We start from the raw sequence: 25,928 nt of genomic DNA, 5'->3' as shown, positions 1-25,928 counted from the left end.
ACCTTTCCAGGCCACAAACTCTTTGGCATTGACGTAGTCCCTATGAAGGTACAGTCCACGCATGAAGTTAATGTTTTCCCCAGCAGAGAAGCGAGACTTAAATAAATCTTGAAATAAATGTGAGAAAGCTCCACCTGGCATGACCATTCGCTTTTCTAACTGTAAAGGGTCCAGAGTCTGGCGTCCACGAGCCTCATCTGCAAAAAGAAACAAACAAACCAGAATTCAGATCTCTTCATCCAAGCTCAAATTTCACTATTCCCTGAGCATTTTACCCTGAGTTCAAGACACCAGCCATTTTATACTGACATTTCCCCCTACAACAGCTGGGATTTTAAACACAACTGCTACTGTCTTTAGCAGGACTCATGTAGCTAACACCTCAAGCAATATTTTTTAAATGACAGGTATTATTAAGCCCCCACCTACAATAGAATGTTGAGAAAACAATTAAGACAGTTGTCTCCAACCTTGTATACTAGAGTTAAAATCTCTAGTATAGGTGGGGCCTACCCATGTCCCCACTTTGGACAGTGCATGGTTTTCACCTGGCTAAGTGGACACAGATAAGTACTATTTAAACTACAAACTTCAAACATATTGCAAGTGCTTCAGGGGACAACTGTGATATTGCCAAATCCTCTGACTCCATAATAGTTGTAGTGTAAATAAGTCCAGAATCTGATGCTGTCGTGAAGTTTCAAAAAGTTGTGGTGCTGCCTATTTTCTCTTTTTCTTCATTATATTGGTAAGGAGAACCTGTATTATCTCTTGTATTACAAACTATTATCCTTTCTTATCTCCTCTGTCAGTCCCACACAATGTTCCCATTATCTAAACCAGGGGTCTCAAACATGCGGCCCTGCCAAACAGCTGTTTGGTGGCACTTAGGACTTTCCAGGAGGGAAGGGGGAGGAGCAGGGATGCAGCACGCTCAGGGGAGGAGGTGGAGAAGAGGCAGGGCCAGGGCAGGGATTTGGAGAAGGGGTTGGAATATGGGCAGGGAGGGGGCGGGGACTTTGGGGAAGGGGTTGGAATGGGGGTGGGGAAGGGGTGGGAAGAGGCAGAGCAGGGGTGGGGTCTCATGGAAGGGGTGAAGTGGGGGTGGGGCCGAGGGCGGGCTTTTGTATCTTTGTATGAAAAGGTTTCAGTGATGTGGCCCTCAGGCCAATGTACTAGTCCTCATGTGGCCCTCGTGGCAATTTGAGTTTGAGATCCCTGATCTAAACTAAATGGGCTACCAGTAGGCAGTGCTGTTAAGACCTTCCTAAATTATCTTCTTTTATGTTGTGAGAAGGGGTTACACTTCCTTGAATGGAGGAGATATTTTCAAGGCCCTTTCATATGACTAAGAAAAGCCCAGTCTCTGTCTATCCTTTACCTATAGCTTTGATGGCATCTTTCAGAGATTCTAGAAAGCCAACTTTTGAAGAAATGACCTCTTCCCAGATTTCATCTAGATTGGCAGCAAAGGCACTGGCCCATATTCCTGAAAATGGACAAGGAAAGTATTAATTTAGGTCCCCCAGACTTCTCAGGCACTGAACAGCATGACCAAACTCAATTTCACCACATCAGATATGCATCATATGCAGGACAAAATTGGGATAGGACAGATTATGTTTAATAAAAGTCTTGTTCAGCTAAGAACACAGAGTGTGGTTAGGTGCCTCAGGCCTTGACTACACTGGCGCTGTACAGCGCTGCAACTTGCTGCGCTCAGGGGTGTGAAAACATCCACCCCCTACCCCCCCAAGCGCAGCGAGTGCAGCGCTGTAAAGTGCCAGTGTAATCAGCGCCTGCAGTGCTGCACACTCGCTCGCAGCACTGCAAGCTACTTCCCTCGGAGAGATGGAGTACTTACAGCGCTGCGAGAGAGCTCTCACAGCGCTGGCGGCGCTGTGAATTGCCAAGTGTAGCCAAGGCCTAACAGTCTCCAGGGACAACATCTTATGCAACTGTGCAGCTGTTGATATAAGTCACTAAAAATTAAATATCTGATTATTCTTAACCCTCTCATCAATGTGCATCAAGTTACAGTTGCTATAAAGCATAATAGAGTGTTTCTAGAAGCATCAGATCTTACCCTGCAGAAAACAAATTCTGGGCTCCAGACGTTTCCCAAGTAGCAGCCCATTGAAGAATTCACTGCCAAAGTCTTCTATGCGGATAAAGGCTCCATACTTGTGGGTACCAAACTCATAGGGTGTGAACTCACACCACTCTGTGAAAGGGTTAACCAAGATAATTATCTCACAAATACACTTGAATAAATGTTTTCATCCCCACCCCATTCCTGTGAGAATGACTAAGAGCAGGGGTAGGCAACCTATGGCACTCGTGCCGAAGGTGGCACGCGAGCTGATTTTCAGTGGCACTCACACTGCCTGGGTCCTGGCCACCGAGGGGGGGGTCTGCATATTAATTTAATTTTAAATGAAGCTTCTTAAACATTTTAAAAACCTTATTTACTTTACATACAACAATAGTTTAGTTATAATATTGTAGATTTATAGAAAGAGACCTTCTAAAAACATTAAAATGTATTACTGGCACGCAAAACCTTAAATTAGAGTGAATAAATGAAGACTCGGCACACCACTTCTGAAAGGTTGCCGACCCCTGGCTAAGAGAATAATTCAGTTTCTTAACCCATACTAATGATGTCTATGCATGAATAATGCATGAATGCCATAAGGTGAAATTCTCCTACATACATCTTACGTATGGCGTGCGAGCAATATGATTGACAGGAGGTTTATTTAACAGAGATTCACGGGAATTCACTATTAAGACTTTTCACCAGCATCGCAAGCTGATATTTTTAATGGTGGCAAAAGGAGTGAAGAATGAATGTAAAGAAGTATTATCGTGCCACTAACAGGAATAATTAAGTAATGGGATTTTCAAATCAGCCAAACAAAATTTCAATCCATCATATCAGCATTTAAAAGCATGTTGGAGACAAAAAACAAATAAACATCAAATAAAGATGTGCATATCCCCACAGAGAGATACAGCCAAAAACAAACTATGTCTTGGCATTACAATTAGGATTGCCAAGTACAATTCAAGAGAAGATGTGCTACTGAACACATCATTACATATATTTAAAAGGCAGGGAAAGTTAGGTATACATAATGGGTGAAACCCTAGCCCCAATGGAGTCAATGGCAAATCTCTCATTGAGAGTTTAATGGGAACAGGATTTCACCCAGTACATTCAATGTAGCGAGGGTATGAAGGAGAATTTATGTTGCTGCCCACCATCATTACTATGCTGCGACAAGATTGGGAACAAGGACAAAAATAATTAAAACTGAGGGGGAAATGTAATTTACAGATTTTAGAGGGGGAAAAAAACACTTCACTTCATACCTGTAAATTCATGGCTACTGACATTGGGCTTCACATTGACAGCTGCATAGATAGGGAAGGGGTTCTGTCCCCACCTGACTGCTGACTGCTGGTCAGACAACTTCGATGGATCCTGCTGGATATGGCAGGGAAATGTCATATCACTTTGGTGTTCAGTTTTGCCTTTAAATAGAAGGTTCCTCTTGCCCTTGCAATACCATGTGACTGATCTGACCAATCACACAGCATGAATAGTGAACAACTCAGAGGAAATTCTCAAGCAAATTCTCTTTAGTTTTTCATGGGCTTTTTAAAAACCTCTTGGAGTAATTTGTCGAATTCATGATTTCATCTTTTGGTATTTCCACAATCCAGAAACAGAAATAACGTAAGAAAAAACTAGATCTCACAGTGTTTAGTACTCATAAATGGTTCCTTTAGGCATCAAGAGAGACAATAAAAAAACATAATAGCAAATACAAAGTACTAGACACACATACCTACTGAGGAAAATACTGTGAGCCAGGGATTCTGGATTTCTAATCCTATCCGTCTCTTATTCAGCATGTGGCCTTAGACAAGTAACATAACCTCTCTGTGTCAGAGCTACGCCATCCGCAAAAAGAGGTAATGCTTATCTATCTCAGAGGTGTTATAAAGATGAGTCAGCTAATGGTTGTGAAGCATTTTGAAAATACAAAATGTTATGTATTTATGATTATCATAGGATAATTACTATTACATTAGCATGGAATAGGTTTATGATTAACATAGAATAATCACATGGGGCTTTAATCACCCTTAGATATTATTTAAAGTTTTCATTTCTCTGTAAAATTCTGTTTCTCTCTGGGAGAAGTTTAAGAAGTGTTCCACAAGTCTGAAGAGATAAGTTGCCTGAGGCTTCAAACAGGTTTGTTAAACTCCTATTCTGAAGACAAATCATTCATAATCCAGGACTCTCATTACCTTCTGTTGTAAGAAATATTCTATGATAAGGCCCCACAAATCCGTGAGTGTGACCTTCCGTCCTTCTTTCTCCAACAAGACCAGCTGCTGGAAATAATACACCAGTCGTTCAGCAGAAAATGCCCCCACTTTGCTGCTGGTCACAAGTTTCCGAGCAACGCTAATTGCATCCTGGAGATCGTTGTGGGACCAGTGAGGGTCTTTGTAGAGTTTAGACAAACACCTAGTAAAACGTCCACAAAGTTTTTCAGTAAACAACAAATTATTACACAAGATGCCAAATGTCTGGAGAAAGATGGCTGCCCTCCCTACATTGTGATTTGAACAGAACTGAAAGTAACATCACTGTTTTTATTTAACAACATATTAAATTGTAGTCTATAGCACACCTTGGAATCTTCAAGGAATTTGCTTTCCTATTAAAAATTTTTATGATAGGTCACAGTTTGGGCCTCAAAACTGCATTCTCTTAAAGTCTTAATATCATATCTCTGTGCACACCCTCAGACTTTCAGTAACAACCTAATTAATTATTAGTATGAAGAAACTTTCCTAAAGCATCGATTACCATAGTCATCTAATGTCTGGGGCTTCCTATGTGCCCTCTTTTCTTTACCTCAGTATCTCAGACTACTTTAAGCACAAACATACCCCCTTTCCAGTGCCCTCCCTCTAACTTAATTCACATTATTTTTTCTTAATACCTAGACATACTTTGCACACCTTTCTACAGGCCAATTTATTTGAATGCTACATGGGCTTGTCCCTTAATTTTTCTGCTACAAGCCTGATATCACTAAAACCTCATTTCTTAGAAAGAAGACTTTCAGTGGCAAAGGGACTAAGGCCCCAGAGAGATGGATCTGACTCATTGAAACTGGATGTAGTCTGAAATCTTTTGATAAGAATTATGTTAATGAAAATATTGCATGGATTGAAGAAAAATGCTCACTTAAAAAGGGGGGGGGGCAAAGATATTATATCTTACTTTCCTGCTTCTCCTTTTTATCATTGATTCGGGGGAGGGAGGCTACTCAGATCCCCTCTCTCCCTGTGATGTACTCCCAAAATGGAGATCAGCGGGGCACTTAAGCTGGAGCTCCCTCAAAATAAACAACAGGGAGCTGCTGATAGGGCATCCCCGGTGAGGGGCCCTTGATTCTGGAATTCAATTCTCCCTACTTGGTCTGCCAGAGCCCAGATTTCTTAACCTTCTGAGCATGCTACAAATCTCACCTTTTTTCTCCTTTAGTTAAGGCTGTTGAGAGGGGGTGGACCAAGGTGGGTTTATTTATGGGCAGTCCTCTGGGTATATTTATCCTGTAATTTTTAATTTATGGGAGAGGCACCCAGAGCTTGAATGGGCATCTATTGATGAACTTTAGAAATCTGAAGGATAATTAAATAAGTAACCAGATGAATAACAGAGACTATGGAAATATATGAGCTTATCACTGAATCATCCATGTTGGTAAAAGTAAATTGTGTCAGAAGAGTATCATTCCCCAGACTATGCTGACTTGGGTTCTCAGGTCAAAGGACTATGGGGGAAAAGTTCCAGTGACATACCAGGTGGATCCTGAGATTCCACACATATACATCAGGATATCCAAGAGGTCAAGCTGCTGGAGTCCTGACAGATTGCCATAGAAAGCAGTCATGGCTCTCATCCCACCTCCTGATCCCACTACTGCCACTACAGGGATCTACAGGAATAGAAAAATGAAAGGCTATGAAAAACATGCAATTGAGTATACTCCATTACATACATATGTATTAAATTACACACACACACATACAAGGTCATTTGGTTTTAGGTTTCATTTAATGGATTTTCTCATTATAAACAAAAATAAAATATGGGAGGTAGTAAGACAGATAAGTATTCCTATGAAAGGGCTCTGTTGACATTAAAAATCTGAGCCCACTATATCCAAATCTTCTGCTCATTTAGCCTCTGTAATTTTATCCAGGAGTATGAGCAGCCATTTTGGACAGAAAACAGAGACTATTAGCAGATCAAATAGCTTTCTCCTGTTTTTTTCTGGGTTGTTTGTCCCTGTTCTGCTACTGTAAATCCAAACTGTGACTATCTTGTATTCTGAACTGCTTTTTCAAAACCTGTGTGCTTACAATCTATTTTCCCATTAGGCTGAGGTTCACTGACAGTACAGTTATCTCCCCCTAAAACTAGTCACAAAGGACAGAGTTCTCTAAAAAGGGATTTCATACCTCATCTTTCTTGGGTTCCTCTGGCAAACCAAGTGTCTTCTTTAGGGCACGAGAAGCTATTTTCTTCCTCATGTCCAAAAATTCTCTCTCTCCTCTACAGAGGTCAAAACTGATGCGCACATCAAGATCCTGAGAGCTACTCCCACAAGCAAGAGGAGAACAAAGGAGAATAGGAATGGCAAAAAAGAGAGAGATGAACTTTCAGAGAGCCCTTATCACTTGAGACTACCTCTCTGATTTTGTATCCTGCCTCACCAGTTAAGACCAGCTGAGAAGAAATTAAATGCATTTATTTTTCCTTGGTTTTCATTCATTCCTGTGTTGCATTCTTGTTTATGTTTTACTAGTATCTGATTTTAAAGAACCAAGCTGTCCAAGTGATAAGAGCCATGAAAAAAGCAGTTTGTCCCATCTCTGGAACAGTTTTCTTACTTCAGCATTCCAGACCAAACTTCACACTTCAAGACCCTCTGAAAGGCCTCACATCATCAGGACCGCCTCACAAAAATGAAGCTTCCAAACTGCTCTCTTCCATCAGATAATTAAACATTAAAAAACAAAATAAAATATTTAAAAAATTGTACCTGACAAATCTGTTCAATCACCTATACAATTTCTCAGATGATACATGTGGAGAAAAACGTTTATACAGTTAAAAACGCATAATATACACTCTTTAGATAAATCTATTACAAATCAGGGAACAGTTAGAAGCAAGACATCAGCAAAACAACTGAAGTTAGTTCTAATGTTCTTCCACTCACAAGATTATGCAGTCGCTTCACTTTTAAGCTGTATCCCTTCCCCAACCCTGCTTTCCGTTTTGCCTTTTTACACCATAAGCTCTTTGAAACAGGGCTCTGACTCCTTACATATTTGCCGAATGCCCATGCATCTCAATAGAGCGATAGAAGTATTAATATGTCTAAAAGAATTGTAACAACCTCCCAGAAAAAGGCAGATATAAAATCTGGTTAGAGGAAAGTCCTAAACATTCAGCAGATTGAAAATATTTTAAATGTGTATTAATGACATGATGTGTGGTTTATACCAGACCATGCCTTAAACAGGAATCAGCTATACTTTGAAAAAAATATAATCTACCAATAATGACATACATTGTACAGGTTGGAACTGAGTGCTAGCTCTCCTGCCCATGCTCATACATGCATTAGTTTATGGATGAGTTCACATATTACCATTTGAAGCAGCTTTCATCCAGACCACATCACACAATCCATTGTCTACAGCCAAGCTCTAAGATACAACCGCATTTGCTCCAATCTCTCAGACAGAGACAAAAACCTACAGGATCTCTATCAAGCATTCTTAAAAGTACAGTACCCAACTGCTGAAGTGAAGAAACAGATTGACAGAGCCAGAAGGGTACCCAGAAGTCACTTACTAAAGGACAGGCCCAACAAAGAAAGTAACAGAACGCCACTAGCTGTAACCTACAGCCCTCAACTAAAACCTCTCCAGTGCATCATCAAGGATCTACAACCTATCCTGAAGGATGATCCCTCACTCTCACAGACCTTGGGAAACAGGCCAGTCCTCACTTACAGACAGCCCCCCAACCTGAAGCAAATACTCACCGGCAACTACACACCACACAAAAACACTAACCCAGGAACCAATCCCTGCAACAAACCCTGTTGCCAACTCTGTCCGCATATCTATTCAAGGGACACCATCATAGGACCTAACCATATCAGCCACACCATCAGTGGCTCATTCACCTGCACATCTACCAATGTAATATATGCTATCATGTGCCACCAATGCCCTTCTGCCATGTACATTGGCCAAACCGGACAGTCTCTACACAAAAGAATAAATGGACTCAAATCAGACATCAAGAATTGTAACATTCAAAAACCAGTAGGAGAGCACTTTAATCTCCCTGGACACTCAATAACAGACTTAAAAGTGACAATTCTTCAATAAAAAAACTTCAAAATCAGACTTCAATGATAAATTGCAGAACTGGAATTAATTTGCAAACTGGACACCATCAAATTAGGCCTCAATAATGACTGGAAGTGGCTGGGTTACTACTAAAAGTAATTCTCCCTCTACTGATACTCACACCTTCTTGTCAACTGATGGAAATGGGTGACATCCACTTTGATTGCATTGCCCTCGTTAGCACTACAAAAGTAATTTTCACTCTCTTGCTAGTCACCCTTTCTTGTCAACTGTTGAGAATAGGCCACTTCCACCTTAATTTAATTGACCTCATTAGCACTGACCCCCCACTTGGTAAGGCAACTCCCACCTTTTCATGTGCTGTATATATATACTGCTTACAGTATTTTTCACTCCATGCATCTGATGAAGTGGGTTTTAGCCCACAAAAGCTTATGCACAAATAAATTTGTTAGTCTCTAAGGTGCCACAAGGACTCCTTGTTGTTTTTGCTGATACAGCCTAACACAGCTACCACTCTGAAATTTTTCAGATTTGACTTCCGTAAGCAACTCTTCAGCACTCAGCCCCAAGTTTATAGTTTCAGTTCTTTTTCTGAGCCCACAGACGCAATAAGTTTCAAATACAAGGAAAACTGATTCTACAGCAAAGTTACAGTGAACTGATACAACAGAAGAAAAAACCCTCTACACTAGGAACCTTTTTCATTTGAGACAGTCAAGTAAAATGAACCGTAAGTGTGACTGAGATAGGTAAAACAGTTACCAAGATAGTTTATAAATGAGAACAGTATTTGCTTATCATATGTTCTTTTAGGAATTTCTGGTATCTGACGCACCTCTCTTCAACCTTCACAGTCAGATCCACACCTTGCCCCTGGAAAAGAAGGAACAATCCTGAACCAAAGGATAGTTTTACAGACGGTCTCACCCATAAGCCATAAAGAATTCCCACAGCTTATCGTAAAGTAATTATACAAGATCTATCCAGAAGTAAAGCCAACTCAAAGACAGGCCATGTTATGTTTTCACCATACACAAAGAACAAATATATGCTTTAGTCAGAGGGAGCTTTATTGTAATTAAGAAAACAAGAAAAGCTAGCAATAAAGTCACCATAAAGGAACAGTGGTGTACTGTGACAATGTATAGAATATGTGGGACACTATGATATTGTTGATACCAATATTATAGAATTGCAAGGAATCTGACCAGATACGCTGTGTGAGGTATCTGCCAAAATGTTACCATTTGCCAAGTATGATAATTTTGTTTATATGTTTGTATCACCTTTTATTATGAGTTATAGATATGTAGGGTATTTCCAAACTTGTGCTTTGTTTCTGGGTGACACCCCCAGACAGATTGGCATCAGCACTGCTTAGCCTGTTCGATGGCCCATCACGGGTCATCACTTGTACAATGTATCCACTGAAAGGAGCCAGGGAATACACCTCATGAGTCAGCAGGACTTGTAGGGGCATACCTATGGACAGAGGCTTTAAGGCTTTTCCATGCCCATGGGCTGTGAAGCTTGTGTTTGGGACACAAAATACAAGCCACATAGCAATAGGAATATAAAGGGCAGCTGCATCATCTGCTTTTTGTCTTCAATCCTGCTTCTTACCTCTGGAGTAACTTTTCTACAAACTGAAGCTCTGAACAAAGGACTGAATGACCCATCCAAGCTGTGGATGTGTTCCAGAGGGATTTTCAAGCCAGCCATCTCACCAATACTACTAAGAACCTGATATATGGACTTTGAAGTCTCTGGGTGTATCTGAGCACTTTATCGTTTAACAAGTCTCTTCCTGTTCTTTCTTTTTTCTTTAAAATAAACCTTTAGTTTTAGGTTTCAGAGTGGTAGCCATGTTAGTCTGTATCAGCAAAATCAACGAGGAGTACTTATGCCACCTTAGAGACTAACAAATTTATTTGGGCATAAGCTTTCATGGGCTAATACCCTCTTCATCAGATGCATGTTTGTGGAAAATACTGTATTTTCCACATAAAGGGGGCTGTGTGATTTCTTTTTTAGCTTCTTGATAACCAGTATGGGGAATCAGAAGCACAGTTTGTGACTGGTTGGTAAGTTTAACTTCAGTGTTAACGAACCACCAGTTTGGGGAGTGTCTGCTCTCCCTTTTGCAGCCTGCCCTGTCCTTGACATTTCCAGTGAGGGTTGTCCTAATCACACCGGGTCACATGTACATCTCCTCTAAAAGTGCAAATTGAACACAGAACCTGTCACTGTAGAAAGTTCAGTCTTTAGAGATTTAATGATCTGACATCAATTTGAATTATTAAATAAATTAGTAAAAATTTTAAAGTTACTATAAGTAACGCAAGCTGGCTAGGAGAGAAGCCACTTGTTTTGGGAAGGCATTAGCAGACATCTAGCATAACCTTTGATCTGAGCAAATAAACTTTGGTCAGTTCGGTATACCGCAAAGCCTGATAAGGGGAAGGATTCTCTCTCAATTTGGGGAAGTGAAATTAACTATTGTGTAAACTAGTGCATAAGTGGCAGACCATATTGTAAACACCTCTTTGTATACGCTGGTACAGCAACCCAGCACAATGGTGAGCATTCCCGGCTGGGCCCTCTGGGAACTACTGCAATAATAGATAATACAAATGTATTTCAGTGTAGGATGTTTGGTCTGAATGCTCATTGTACAAACGTATAGGATTTGAAATCAGATGGTATGAGGATACTTATCTGGAGCAAACCTGAAGCCAGATTATGGAGGTTCTGCCAGAAGTTAAAAGTAGCATAAGGATTTTCCTTTTAATTGGCCACATTAAGTGTTAATATTTTCTCCAATTTCAATTTTTTTTAAGGAAAATTTAAAAATTACAAAATTTAGCATTTTTTTAAAACTTAGAGAGTTTTTAAGGTGTTAACGAGTTTGTGAAGTTACTGTGTGTTATAATAATCACTTTTTCAAGATTTTCAGGGTTGGATTTTCAACTTTTTTGTAAACCATTTTTGTGAACTACCAATACCTACAGAATCATAAAAATCCACATATAGCAAGAACATGACCGTTTTTGGTAACTGGAATGCTGGCTAGGACAATAAATACATGGATTTTGACAAATTTTAACAAAAAGAGCTAATTTAGTTCATTCACATAATCCCGTCTTCAGCATGTGAGTCAACACGGCAGAAGGTGTTGAACATGAAAGTTTATATAATAGAGGTTTTTGGACATCACAGCTTGTGTGACGTAAAATTCTGGAGGCTCCTCCTAACAGTTCACTGAAGATGACACAACACTGTGTGATGAGAAAACCCATCAATGTAACCATAAAGATTATAAGCACAAAAACATAGTCAGTACATATCTTGTGACAGATCCAACAAACCCCTGTGTTTGACCTTGCACACTACCTTTGGGTAAAGCTCAATCTCTTCAGATGTGGAGTGATAAGATATTCTACTAATGACTCTAAGGGGGGCCTTTGTGACTTCCCACTTTGCCACTGCGGCCAGTGAGAAGATGTAGACAACAAAGCTGCGGGATACACCCATCAGCAAGGGCTGCCTGGTTCCTGCATGGATTTGCATAGTGCCCTTCCCTCAGCTATTGAATGGTTAAGACATTTAAACTAATATGCTTGACTTGATTGCCTATGTAGATGCAAAAAAAGCCAAGGGCCTGGAGGAGGGAGAGAGTAAGAGAATGGAAACATGAGACAAGCCACAGCCAGATCGACAGAGGGAGAAGCAGGTTTAGTTGCTGAGCTGCCAGATCTGTGCTCACCCAACACTAGCCTCTGTCTCCTCCTCTCAAGAGAGGAACAGGGCTAGCAAGAGCAATACCAGCTCTCTCTTCCAGAGTCCATGGGCATGCAAAATACTTCTTGTGATTGCTCGTCTCAAGTCAACATGGACATCTCATTTCTTCCCAGCTCCATAAAGAGGTCCTTGACTAGCAAGACCAGACAGAGAAAATGCTGAACTGAACAGGGGAAAAAACAGGGCTCAATGAATTTATACACAGTTTTGCTTGTTTTATTCAATGCTTTAAATTAACCCATGAATTGTAGACAAGATTTCACTCTTTCCTCCTATTTACCACATTTGAGAGATAACCGCTCCAACTTTACTGTGAGGCAGCAATAACATGCGAGTGAGTGCTCATTAGGAGAGACAGACAGTATATAAGGGGTTAGTTACCATGGGCTTCCACAGTTGAATCCAGAAAATTTAGCAGAGCACATGTCTTCTCTCTAGCAACCTATCAGACAAGCCAAAGTGGATAGGATTTCTGAGCCAAACCCAATTCCAAACCGAAGGTCAGGTAAGTGTGAGAGGACGGGGTAATTAGTAAAGGGAAAATGAAAGGCACAAAGGGAGAGATAGTGGTAGGCTTATCCCTATCAGCCCCCTCATTCACTCCTACCCTTCACTTCCATTATAATATTGTCCCCCTCTGATTATCCCCTTTACATTCCTTATTTGCTCTAACAACCAACTTTCTCCTTATCTCCCTTTATTCTCAATCAAAAGCCTCTCCTCCTTCAATATTCCCCTTCCTCCATTCCTTATCTCTGACTCATGCATCCCTTTCTCTTCCCTCTTATTGTAGCACATAGCTGCTCCAGTCAGATCCAGGCATTGCTATACTAGGGTGCTATATAAACACATTGTAAAAAACAGTTTATGTCCCCAAATCCTTCTGACTTTAAAAAACCAACGCTAACAGTAACAAAAACACAACATAGAGCTTAAAAGCACAAAGCTTAACTTAGTCCACCATTTCCATGCCCCCAAAAAACCTGTGCATAGAAAGAGAGACTATTACCTTTCCTAGTGGAATGCTAATTTCAACTTCCTGTCCAAGAGGAAGTGTTGCAAGAGGGATTGTTCCCGTCCCTAAGCGTGCAGTGTGCATTTTCAGATCCTCACTCCATCCCTCCTAGGAATTAAAATGCTTGGTTTACATACAGAGAAAAGTAACTATTTCTATATATTTATAGAAGCATCCTTCCATCACTCAAGGTGCTGTACACTTGTTATAAAAACATACTACTCAACTATGTGCTATTGACTAATAGAAAACCGTATGTACGCTGTTCAAATGAGTAAAAATGGCTGGTGGTTTAATTATCCAATAACAAAAACTTTATTATGTCACAGTTCAGATCGAGACATGCAATTCAGGAAAAGATGTACTGATAATATCTCCTTAAAATATCACTAACTTTGAAAAGTTAAAAATTACAAGCTAAAGTTACATAAACAATTCTGACCTACCCAGTTCACACAAGTGGACCATTATACAGAAACATTCCCAAAGACCAGCAACTAAATAAACTTGTCCTTTGAACCTGGATACATGGTAGTACATGAAGGCCCAATCCTATTTCCACTGAAATCAATAGTCCTCTTTCCTTTGACTTTAATAGGAGTTTGACTATGCCCTTTTTAACGTTTAATAAATCTATGTGGCTCATGTCAGCACCTCCCCTTCCCCCACACTCTGGCTCCATGCGCCAATCTCTTTGCCTAGATAGTCCCAGTTCTCCTCCACTCCAGCTCCTTGTCAGATCTGTTCTAGTCAAAATCTCCCCACAACTCTTCATCCAAACTCAGTTTCCCAAGCCCAACCACTGGCTCTCAGTCCCATCTGTTCCCTCCCTAGCTCCCACTCTACTAGCCCAGCCAGTCCCATTCCATCCCACTCATAGTTTCCCTCCTTTCAGCCTTCAGTCCCAGTTCATCCCCTAGGCTCCTTGTTCCAGTCCACTACCCCGCCTACCCCACCCCCCCCCCCACCCAGTACAGCTCTTGTCCCCTCTAAATTTGAGTAAGGTAGCTTCCTCCTCCACATTCCCTAGGCGTCAGCAGGAGGGCCATTGAGAGCCCAGGAGAGACAGGCTCCCTTGCTCCCACTTCCAGTGTCTGGCCCCAGCACAGTCTGCAATTGCAGAGATGTTCTGCTTAGCTCCAAGGTGGGGCATGCCCAATGTGGATGGAATTCTCAGGGAATTCAGCTACAAAGTTCTAGCATTTCTCTACTGACCATGTACAAACTGCAATTTTTCAATGCAGTTTGTACTGCATTGAAAGCTACTAAATTGGCCAAATTTGGGCCGATTTTCATAGGGATGGTGAAAGAAATATGCCTGACACAAATACCACCCTCCTGCCAAATTTCAAGTCCCTGCTCCAAGGAACAGGGGTGCTAGAGCTTCTCAAAGAAAGGGTCACCCTGGTGGGTTGTTGGGTTTTTTTTAAACATGGGCAAAACAATGTCTTTTTCCCTAGGCACATTCTCAGAAACAGCTCAATCATTTTGGCTGAAATTTTCCAATTTAAAGTTTGGTAAAGTTATAAGCAAATAAACAGCATCTTATTATGGGAAGTGCTGGGCCCTCTTAACAATAGTCGGCACTGCCAGCCCCACCCTATAATTATTTGTTGTGTATTCTCACATCCAAGAATTAATATAAATAGTTATTATTTTAACATAATGAACTTATTTTCATCAACAGGTTTAAGAGCTATGTCAACTTTGCCTCTAACACTACTTGTCCAACTGGGGTAGTACATGTAATTATTATGAATGGAACGGAAGTCAGGACCCAAGTGTCATTTTCAGGAGCCGAGGACCTGGCTTCAGAATAGATTTGCCTGGCTAGTGGATTAAGCCTCTGGCAAATGCTGTTTCTCACCTCTAGGACAGTTGTCGTTTGCAGCAGCTCCAAGTGCATCTCTGGGCAGATTTCTCTGTCTACGTGGAAGAGAAATGGGATCTTCCTTCTCTCTTCTGAATCAGCACTGCAGAAAGTGGATGACCGATTCTCAAAGGCCCCTGGCACAGACAACTTGACTTGACAGTTCTCTGAATAAGGAAATGAAAGATTCAGTCCACACAATTAAGAGCATAAAGACAGAAAAGGAAATCCCTAATATACTACTTTAGATTGCAATCAACTCTCCTCAAGTGACTAATGCCTCAACAAGAATCCCCTCCCAGATGCCAGAACTTCTCACATCCTCCAGAACAGATTCCACATTGATTCCCCAACACCCTGCCTGCAATGCTTCTCTGCTGATCATCTCCAGCTGTCAAACCTACATATGAACCCTTGTAACATTAAGATGGGTTTCCTGTTTTCCAGGTGGGTTCTGCTCATCCAACCGAATACAGATATGGTGGCAGCGGAGGTGTGTTAGCTGTGCCCCCAGCACTGCAGATAGCATTGAGGGACTGCATTAAGTGAAAAATGGGAATTTTGTTTGGATGGATTTTGGCAGTGAGGGGGTAGTGTTATTTTACAGAATACCTAAAGAATTATCCTTGTTTGCCCCAGCTGTCATCCTCACAATCCCCCTTTTGTAGGAATGTCAGTATCTGCCCTTTGTCAGCCAGGTGAACAAATGGTCCTGTTAAGGTCCCAAAGGTCCTGTTAAGCCCATATCAATGTTTTTTATACAACTCCATAACAAGGGGAAGTGCAGTTCCTCACCATATCCTCTGCCACTTAACTCCTGAATTGGATGTATATGTCAAAGGAAGGATATATCCATCACAGTTCAGGGCAACTGCACCTGTATTCCCCCCTCGCAGTCCCTTGAGTGCACCCATGCTAGGCTCCCAGATCCTCAACTATCCTCTCTTGGGCAGAGACCACATTTCTCTCCCTCTGGATCAGAGTGTTTCAAGGACTGTAGTTCCCTGCCTACACTGTGATATCCCCAGAAAGCCAGACTCCATAAACAGGCTAGCATCTGCACTTAGCTTTCTCTTTAAAGGGTATGAATAGATGTAATTGCCAGCAGTTTTAAGTTACCCCACAGCTCTTTGTAAGCAAGCACATTTATTCTTAAGGTGAAATATTACAGAGAAAACATATTAAAAACAATAAAGGAACCTATATGCATGCTAATGCTAATAAACTTGCCAGAGATCACCCCTCAACTCCAGAAAGAGCTCTGTTACTAGTCAGTCCTTCAAACCCCACAAAGGGGTTTATCTGTGACCACAAGTTCATAACAGCCATGAATAGCTCAGTTTTTCCTTTACACAGCTTGGGCCTTTGATCCTGGCCTCATGGAAAAGGTGATCAGCAGACAAAGGCCCACAATAATACATAACCTTTGCATTTAACACAATGGACTCCAAAGATACTTAACTTAATTCAATAAGGTTTTTCAAGGCTATTGCAGGAAATTGCTATGTCTCTGACAAGACCTACCCTGTATTATCCATTTGGTCTTCTCACTTTTATTGATGGAGCCTTGAACACACAGGCAGGGATGAGCCTATGTGAAAAGAATGGGCTGTGAGAACTTAACTCTGACTAAGAAATTGTGTTCATTTCCTCACGGATGCTAATGCTAGTTTCTATGATGAGAAGTTGCTAGATGATTAATCCAAGGACAAAACTAAGGTCAGTTCAAGACAAATTTGTTCCTGCATCCAGAAGATCATTCCTCCTCAGCAAGACTCTCGTTGCAGTGCTCAGAATGACTCTATGGCTTGAGCACCTTCCTCCAACTTCTTATTCCTGGTTGCTTCTGACCTAAACCAGTGCCAAATAAAACTGGCCTGGAGAGATTGGCTCCTAAAATCATTTGTTATTAAGGGGCACAGGAATGGGAATGCAGGGATGTGAAGAGACAGATGTACCACTATCATCTTCTATGGAAAGCAATGTGTACCTCAGCACTGGGAGAGGTCCAAAATACTCCCGCCACCACACACACATTCTCCAGAAACACAGCTTTTCAAAATCTGCCCCACAGCAAACACTCTGCAATGAAAATGATCACTCCTCTGCCAGACACAGCAATTTCAAGTAATGCTTGCAGGTGACAGTGTAACATATGGAAAAAGTGGGTCATGTCATTCTTTACTGGTAGGTCCATTAGAGTATAACAGCCTACTACTGCAACCAGTAATGGAGTTATTCTTTAACTATTCTATAACTAATGGAGTTATTCTCTAGCTCATGAGGTTGAGGTCTCTTCTGTGGTACTTAAAGTCCCAGGTACATACCCAGCTGACACACTGTGGGGAAGTGGGAGACATCACTACATTCGCAGCAAAGAGATAGTCTCTCTGATTTGAGAGAATGAAAGGGGAGTGTGGAAGCAGTGCACTGCCAACAGCACAACCCACACCAAATAACAGTCCTCCAGCATGGTAAGTAAAATCACATCTTCTACTCACCACTAGAACTCCATTGGTGATGGCCTCAGTGTGGGGAGCTGTGCTGTGGAAATGAAGGGATAATATGAATGAGTTTGGGTTCCTTACCTACCTCTCTCAACTCTCTGCATTTGGGGCCTAAACTGTGATAGGCTTTTTATAATCTATAACCTGACACTGAAGCAAATGCTTCCTTTATGTCAGACAAAAGTTTTCCACTGTCAGAGGAGAAATAGCATCTTGGTTTTATACAGCTGCTTTGGATTCTCCCACCTTGTCACAGGATAGCCAGAACCCAAGAAGGAAGGATTTGAACCGGATACCAGTCATCCCAGACATACTGCAACAAAACACTGGAATATATACTGTGAAATATCCTGCTGCATTAACCTGCCCTAGGCACATCTAGGATACCAAGATTGTGACTTCCTCGGAGCAGCGCTTCAACAACCCCTTCAAACTGAGGAAGCAGCAGCTTTGTTGACACATATAATCGCATCCCCTCACATAATGTGTGCACTGAGAAGTACTACAGTGGATTGTAAAGGGTTAATTCAAAACTAGATGTACAGTTAGCAGCACCCGGTGGGTACCTCACCTTTCTTCCAGAGAAAATTCCACATCCAACTCTTCTTTCCCCTCCTTTTCCTTGAAAGAAACCAGACACACAATGGGTCAGCTGAATATTGGAGAGCACATTTCATAGCTCCAGATCCACCCCAGTCCTTTTTTCCCCTTCCATGATAACTTCTATCCATAGAATGTCTATGGATAGAAATTCCATGCTTGAATAATAAAAGTATAGCAATAGGAATATACTACCAACCGCCTGACCAGGATGGAGACCAGGGGAGGGGGGGGAAGAATACCAAAGAAAACCCCCACAGTAGCATTTAATTTAAAAAAGGGGGAACTATACAAAATAAGGAAGCTATGAACATTAAAAGGAACAGTCACAAGAGGGAAATGCCTGCAAACTGCATGGAAGCTTTTAAAAAAGACCATAATAGAGGTTTATACTAAATGTATACCCCAAATAAAAAACAAACAGTAAGAGGGTCAAAAAAATGCCACCATGGCTAAACAACAGAGTAAAAGAGATAGTTAGAGACAAAAAGGCATCCTTTAAAAACTGGAAGTCAAATCCTACTGAGAAAAATAGAAAGGTGCATAAACTCTGGCAAATCAAGTGTAAAAGTATAATTAGGAAAACCAAAAAAGAATTTGAAGAGCGACTAGTATGACACACAAAAACTAACTGTGAAAAAAAAATGAAATACATTAGAAGCAGGAAGTCTGCCAAAAAATCAGTGGGGCCTGTAGCCTGACCCAAAGTTGGGTAAATATAAATGTAACTTAAGGATTAATAGGTTCTTGTCCCAAGATCAGGCCCAGTAAGATTATTATAAAATCATCATATAATTTGGGAACCCCGATGTGCACAGGTGCAACACTCACATGATAGGAATTCTTTATATACATAAATATATGATTTATTAATAATTTAGCAAAAATTATACACACACAAACTTAACAAAGCAGATAGAGATAATACAGAAAGTACATTTGGACGTCCATACTTACACCCTTATCTTTCATACTTAACCATTATCTTTCTCATCACCGTCATCATCCTCATCTTCCCCGGTAGCCATCATTCTGGCCCCTCCCAAGGTCTACATTTCTCCAACCATTCTGCTGCCCCTGGGATGTTACTTTTATAGTAGCTTATGCTGATACTGCCATGACCAATACATATTCAATAGAGGTCCTTATTTGTATTTCCTTCCCTTAAGGTGTCCATTTTCTATAGGTTAGTATATGTATGATGTTACCCTATTAGTATACACATCAATTTGCTGTCATGGCAGCTTTGCGGTCAGAGGTCCTGTCCGGAACTTTCCGGATGCTGGTGTCAGCTGTGTTCTGTGCTGGGGTCAGTGGATGGCTTATGTCAGTATTCTGGACAAAATTCCCCCTCTTGCATGCTACTTTCAGTTCCCTATAACTTATGAGTTACTTAAGCTTATCTATACCAAAGGTTATAGGCCTCAAGCCTCACACTATCTACTAAAGCCAAATCTTACAGGATAAAAGCCTGTAGGTTCCTTGTATTACTACTAAGCACAATAAATGAATATAATACAGGTAAGCTGGCCCACTGGGCTACAGGCCATTAGATGATTGAGGTGCTAAAGGAGACAAGGAAGACAAGGCTGTTGCAGAGAAGATAAATGAATTCTTTGCACCAGTCTTCATTTCCCAGGATGTGATGGAGATTCCCACACCTGAGCCATTCTTTTTAGGTGACAAATCTGAGGAACTCTTCCAGATTGAGGTGTCAATAGAGGAGATTTTGAAACAAATTGATAAATGGTAATAAGTCACCAGGACCAGATGATATTCAACCAAGAGTTTTGAAGGAATTCAAATATGAAACTACAGAGCTACTAACTGTGGTATGTAACCTATTGCTTAAATCAGCCTCTGTATCAAATGACTGGAGGATAGCTAATTTAACACCGATTTTTTAAAAAAGCTTCAGAGGTAACCCTTGTAATTATAGGCCAGTAAGCCTAACTTCAGTACCAGGCCAATTGGTTGAAACTATAGTAAAGAATAGAATTATTAGACAGAAAGATGAAGATAATATGTTGAGGAAGAGCCAACACAACTTTTGTAAAGGGAAATCACCAATTTATCACAATTCATTGAGAGGGTCAACAAACATATGGACAAAGGCGATCCAGTGGATATAGTATACATGGACTTTGAGAAAGCCTTTGACAAGGTCCCTCACCAAAGGCTCTTAAGCAAAGTAAGGAGTCATGTGATAAGAGAGAAGGTCCTCCCATGGATCAGTAACTGGTTAAAAGACAGGAAACAAAGCGTAGGAATAAATGGTCAGTTTTCACAGTGGAGAGAGGTAAATAGCTGGGTCCCCCAAGGAGCTGTACTGGGGCCAGCTCTACTGCTATTCAACATATTCATCAATGATCTGGAAAAAGGGGTAAAACACTGAGATGGCAAAGTCTGCAGACAATACAAAATTGCTCAAGATAGTTAAGTCCAAAGCTGACTGCAAAGACTTACAAAGAGATCTCACAAAACTGGGTAACTGGGCAACAAAAGAGCAGATGAAAATCAATGTTGACAAAAATAAAGTAACGTACATTGGAAAGCATAATCTCAACTATACATACAAAATGATGGGGTCAATTAGCTGTGACTACTCAAGAAAGATTGTGGATAGTTCTCTGAAACTGCTCAATGTGCAACAGCAGTCAAAAAAAGCTAACAATGTTAGGGACTATTAGGAAAAGGATAAATAATAAGACAAAATATCATAATTCCGCTATATAAATCCATGGTATACCCACACCTGAAATACTGCATCCAGTTCTGGTCACCTCAACTCAAGGAAGATATATTAGAATTGGAAAAAGTACAGAGAAGGACAACAAAAATTATTAACGGTATGAGGAGATAGTAAAAAGACAAACTGTTCAGCTTGGAAAAGAGACAAATTAGGGGCGATATAACAGAGGTCTATAAAATCATGAATGGTGTGGAGAAAGTGAATAAGGAAGTGTTATTTACCCCTTCACATAACAAAAGAACTACGGGTCACCCAATGAAATTAATAGGCAGCAGGTTTAGAATAAACAAAAGTAGTACTTCACGCAACGCACAGTGAACCTGTGGAACTCATTGCCAGGAGATGTTGTGAAGGCCAAAAGTTTATCTGGGTTCAAAAAAGAATTAGATAAGTTAATGGGGGATAAGTTAATCAGTGGCTACTAGCCAATATGGTCAAGGACACAACCCCATGCTCTGGGTTTTTAAACTCCCCCTGGCTGAAGCTGGGACTAGATGACAAGGATGGATCACTTGATATATTGCCCTGTTCTGTTCACTCCGTCTGAAGCATCTGTCACTGGTCGCTGTAGGAAGGCAGGATACTGGGCTAGATGGACCATTGGCATGACCCAGTTTGGCCGTTCTTCTGTAACTTCTCACAAAGATATCTTTTACACTGGGCCATTACAGATATCTGAGCTGATCTGTTTCTGATACAAAGACATGTAGCCTCTCATTTAGTCTAAATTTTTATTCTTTCCATTCTTCTTCCCCTTTCTGTGTTAAACTGCTGCCATTAGAGCACCTTTTCCAAAAAGTAAAATTATACCCAGCTTCATCAAGATAATGAGCACATATGTACCCTTAATGGCCATTTCCAACCATGGGCCTTCTGTGCCAATATTCATGCCTTGACTTCCCTCTACAGCCTGCACTCCTGCCACCTCAGATCTCCCCAGCTAAAATATGATCCAAGTCTAATCAGTGCTTAGATGGAAGACCTCTAAGAAAAATCTATATGTTGCAGGATGTGGTGCTGACAATGAAGTCATATATCCCTCTGGGTCAGTAAGGATCCAGTATAGTAGAGTAGTGGTGGTTGTTCCGCTTAAAGTGCATGTTTTTACAAGAGTAGATGTGTTTGTTTCTCCCTCCTAGGAAAATTCTGCTTGAATTATTGCATTCCGTCTCCCTGAATTCCCCCCGCAATTCCTCGCTCGGGAAGAACAGACTGGTCTCTCAAGTGGGCACAGAGTTGATTGTGAATGGAGGTTGGGAGAGTACCACCATTCTTCTTCCACCAAATTGAGCACTGATTACAAATCCAAACCTCAAGTTGGGTTTGTAAAACCTGCCTGGACCAATGTATGAATTCATATAGAAACCACAAAGAATTCACTGTTTTCAGGTGAGTTTCATTCTAACCTGGAACTCAAGGAGTCTGATCCCTCACAGAGCAAAACTGAAAGAAAATTTACATGAACCCCTGCAAAACAAGACTGCAGAGTTTTGCACAACTCCATTGTTAATCAGTTCACCAGTCCCTAGTTTAGATATCAGCTGATACAGTCACCTTCTGTGCCCACTACCTCCTCTGAAGCACTGACAGCCTACAAGGCATAAACTGATGTTTCCCAAAAAGGACAGTATAGAGATTTTTTTTAAAAAACACCCCAAGAAATCTCCAATACATCCTACTTTGTCAATTGCCTTCTATTTCATGAAGAAATGTGGCGAGGGATGTGGAGGCAATATGGACTTTAAATCTGAATATTTTCCTTAGGAATTTTCACCAATGACTCAATATCAAACATCACCAATAATTTCTAAGGGTTTGTGTCATATTGTGAGTCCTGGAAGCCAAACAGGGGAGTTTGAACATGGGGCTATGGTGGAAGCTTTAAGAGCTAGTGCTTCAAAGGAATACTGGATAAAAAGCAGAACATGATTATTAGGTGTTATCTCTGAAATGTGATCCAGGACAACTGCTCAGGTTGAGACTCATTAGCCACATTATCCTCCATTTTGGAAAGGAATATTTAATAAATCAACTCTTGCTACATACCTAATGTGGGAAGTAATCCTGGTACAACTACCAGCCTCTTCATCACATATCAATTACACATCCTACCTGCACTAGTCTTTTCCCTACTGGATAGAAAAATCTCACCTGGGGATTTAGCACAAATGTGTGGTTCAAAGTCTGCCCGGGGGTAATATTCCCCACATCAAAATGAATGGAGGCAGCATGACTCCTCAGCACAATGCCTTTGTCATAGAAGGTGAACTCCAGGATATTCTGCAATGGGAGAAGTGAGAAATCTTATCTAAACATCTTCCACAGTCAAATAATAAAAGCTATCATAGCCTAATGTGGAATAAAGGGATATTCTCAATTCATTTGTTATTCTGTCCTTTGTCTTATCATAGAATCATAGGACTGGAAGGGACCTCGAGAGGTCATTTAGTCCAGTCCCCTGCACTCATGGCAGGACTAAGTATTATCTCTAGACAATTCCTTACAGGTGTTTGTCTAACCCGCTCTTAAAAATCTACAATGATGGAGATTCCACAACCTCCCTAGGCAATTTATTCCAGTGCTTAACCATCCTGACAGTTAGGAAGTTTTTCCTAATGTCCAACCTAAACCTCCCTTGCTGCAATTTTAGCCCATTGCTTCCTATCCTCAGAGGTTAAGAACAATATTTTTTCTCCCTCCTCCTTGTAACAACCTTTTATGTACTTAAAAACTGTTCTGTCCCCACTCAGTCTTCTCTTTTCCAGATTAAACAAACACAGTTTTTTCAATCTTCCCTCATAGGTCATGTTTTCTAGATCTTTAATCATTTTTGTTGCTCTTCTCTGGACTTTCTCCAATTTGTCCACATCTTTCCTGAAATGTGGCACCCAGAACTGTACACAATCCTCCAGTTGAGGCCTAATCAGCGTGGAGTAGAGTGGAAGAATTACTTCTTGTGTCTTGCTTACAACACTCTGCTAATACATCCCAGAATGATGTTTGCTTTTTTTGCAACAGCGTTACACTGTTGACTCATATTTAGCTTGTGATCCTCTATGACCCCCAGATCCCTTACCGCAGTACTCCTTCCTAGGCAGTCATTTCCCATTTTGTATGTGTGCAACTGATTGTTCCTTCCTAAGTGGAGTACTTTGCATTTGTCCTTATTGAATTTCATCCTATTTACTTCAGACCATTTCTCCAGTTTGTCCAGATCATTTTGAATTTTAATCCTATCCTCCAAAGCACTTGCAACCCCTCCCAGCTTGGTATCATCCACAAACTTTATAAGTGTACTCTCTATGTCATTATCTAAATCATTGATGAAGAAATCGAAAAGAACTGGCCCCAGAACTGATCTTTGTGGGACCCCACTCATTATGCCCTTCCAGCATCACTGTGAACCACTTTCTGGGAATGGTTTTCCAACCAGTTTTGCACCCATCTTATAGTAGCTCCATCTAGGTTGCATTTCCCTAGTTTGTTTATGAGAAGGTCATGCGAGATAGTATCGAAAGCTTTACTAAAGTCAAGATATACCACGTCTACCGCTTCCTCTCCCCTCCCCCCACCCCCATCCACTACCTTGTCAAAGAAAGCCATCAGGTTGGTTTGACATGATTTGTTCTTGACAAATCCATGCTGACTGTTACTTATCACCTTATTATCTTCTAGATGTTTGCAAACTGATTGCTTAATTATTTGCTCCATTATCTTTCCAGGTACAGAAGTTAAGCTGACTGTTCTGTAATTCCTGGGGTTGTCCTTATTTCCCTTTTTATAGATTGGCACTATATTTGCCCTTTTCCAGTCTTCTGGAATCTCTCGAGTCTTCCATGACTTTTCAAAAATAATCACTAATTGCTCAGATATCTCCTCAGTCAGATCCTTGAGTATTCTAGGATGCATTTCATCAGGCCCTGGTGACTTGAAGTTTTCTATCCTTTTATTTTCAAGCAACTAAAACATTTCCTCTACTAAGTTTGTGTTTTGTGACAAACCTCCACATGGATGCGACTTCTGCTGGCATGTGCCCCAGACTAGAGAATGTGGGACAGCCAATGCACCTAGGGTCAGTATGCATAACACCCTCAGTGAACATATGACACCTGAAGAGGTGAGGTAATCGATAGACACAGCAGGCATCTATGTGACGTAAAGAGAGTGGCAATAGGGACTGGGGCAGTCAAATAAACATCATATTCTCCCCAGTAACAGACTTGGGGTCTGGAAGGAGTGAAGGAACAAAGCAGGAGGAAGAGGCAGAACAAGAGGAAAAGTAGAGAAGGGGAGCAGACTTGAAAAGAAGGCAAGCAACTAGCATAGCCATGTGATGGTAGAATCACAAGCATAGTCCGCAGAGACCCCATTTAGTTCCACTCAATATATTAAGTTGTGAGAACAAACTCTAAGCTAGACAAGCATTTAAATGCTGCAGTACATTCCTGCTAATAGCTAACAGTAATGCTCTGGGGTAGGACACAATAAGCTTATTGGTCAGGGAGAGAACGTCAGACAGTTAGGCAAACACATTAGACAAGAACCAGTTAGCTATCAACAAATATAAGCCAGCATCCCCTGCAGTTGGGTATGAAAACTTTTCTCAGAGGTCTTGGCCTCCTTTGCTTTGTGAGCGGTTTTGAAGGCCATGTAATTCAGTAATCAAATGATACGTTGTGTCTTAAGTAAGCGATATTATTTAGGAAGGCTCGGGGGTACATAAGTTTTTCAACATAATTCTAATGGCTGCTGCCCTAGCAAGTTTGAAAAAACAACAGGCAGCATTTCAGGCTTCCTGCAGAGTGGCTTCCTACAGAGAAAAGTTTTACAGATATTACTATGCTGTTGCTACTTGGCTATCAATAGGAAATTGATTAACTTTTGGTATAG

The 25,928-nt window shown here is 40.9% G+C and overlaps 1 protein-coding gene across 5 annotated transcripts in view; it reads right to left on the bottom strand.

The window, feature by feature from the left end:
- LOC101935501 (cytosolic phospholipase A2 zeta-like) overlaps positions 1–25,928 on the bottom strand; it is a 38,485-nt gene that overhangs the window by 5,277 nt on the left and 7,280 nt on the right. Inside the window, exons 4-17 of one of the 5 annotated variants that reach the window (XM_042849405.2) lie at positions 23,190–23,318; positions 18,258–18,298; positions 17,681–17,723; positions 16,704–16,770; positions 15,177–15,346; positions 13,304–13,417; positions 9,329–9,366; positions 6,559–6,694; positions 5,896–6,032; positions 4,327–4,549; positions 3,379–3,493; positions 2,087–2,224; positions 1,382–1,489; positions 3–197 (exon numbers count right to left, since the gene is read on the bottom strand). In XM_042849405.2, the coding sequence (XP_042705339.2) occupies positions 3–197; positions 1,382–1,489; positions 2,087–2,224; positions 3,379–3,493; positions 4,327–4,549; positions 5,896–6,032; positions 6,559–6,694; positions 9,329–9,366; positions 13,304–13,417; positions 15,177–15,346; positions 16,704–16,770; positions 17,681–17,723; positions 18,258–18,298; positions 23,190–23,318 (1,654 nt within the window). Of the gene's footprint in view, positions 1–2; positions 198–1,381; positions 1,490–2,086; positions 2,225–3,378; positions 3,494–4,326; positions 4,550–5,895; positions 6,033–6,558; positions 6,695–9,328; positions 9,367–13,303; positions 13,418–15,176; positions 15,347–16,703; positions 16,771–17,680; positions 17,724–18,257; positions 18,308–19,243; positions 19,376–23,189; positions 23,319–25,928 lie in introns of those variants that run through there. The other 4 variants (XM_065593056.1, XM_065593057.1, XM_065593055.1 and 1 more) reach the window with 4 other exon arrangements.

This window comes from Chrysemys picta, chromosome 4 (genome assembly GCF_011386835.1).
Source record: "Chrysemys picta bellii isolate R12L10 chromosome 4, ASM1138683v2, whole genome shotgun sequence".
Classification (NCBI taxonomy): Eukaryota; Metazoa; Chordata; order Testudines; family Emydidae; genus Chrysemys; species Chrysemys picta.
This window is presented reverse-complemented; position numbering and strand designations above follow the sequence as displayed.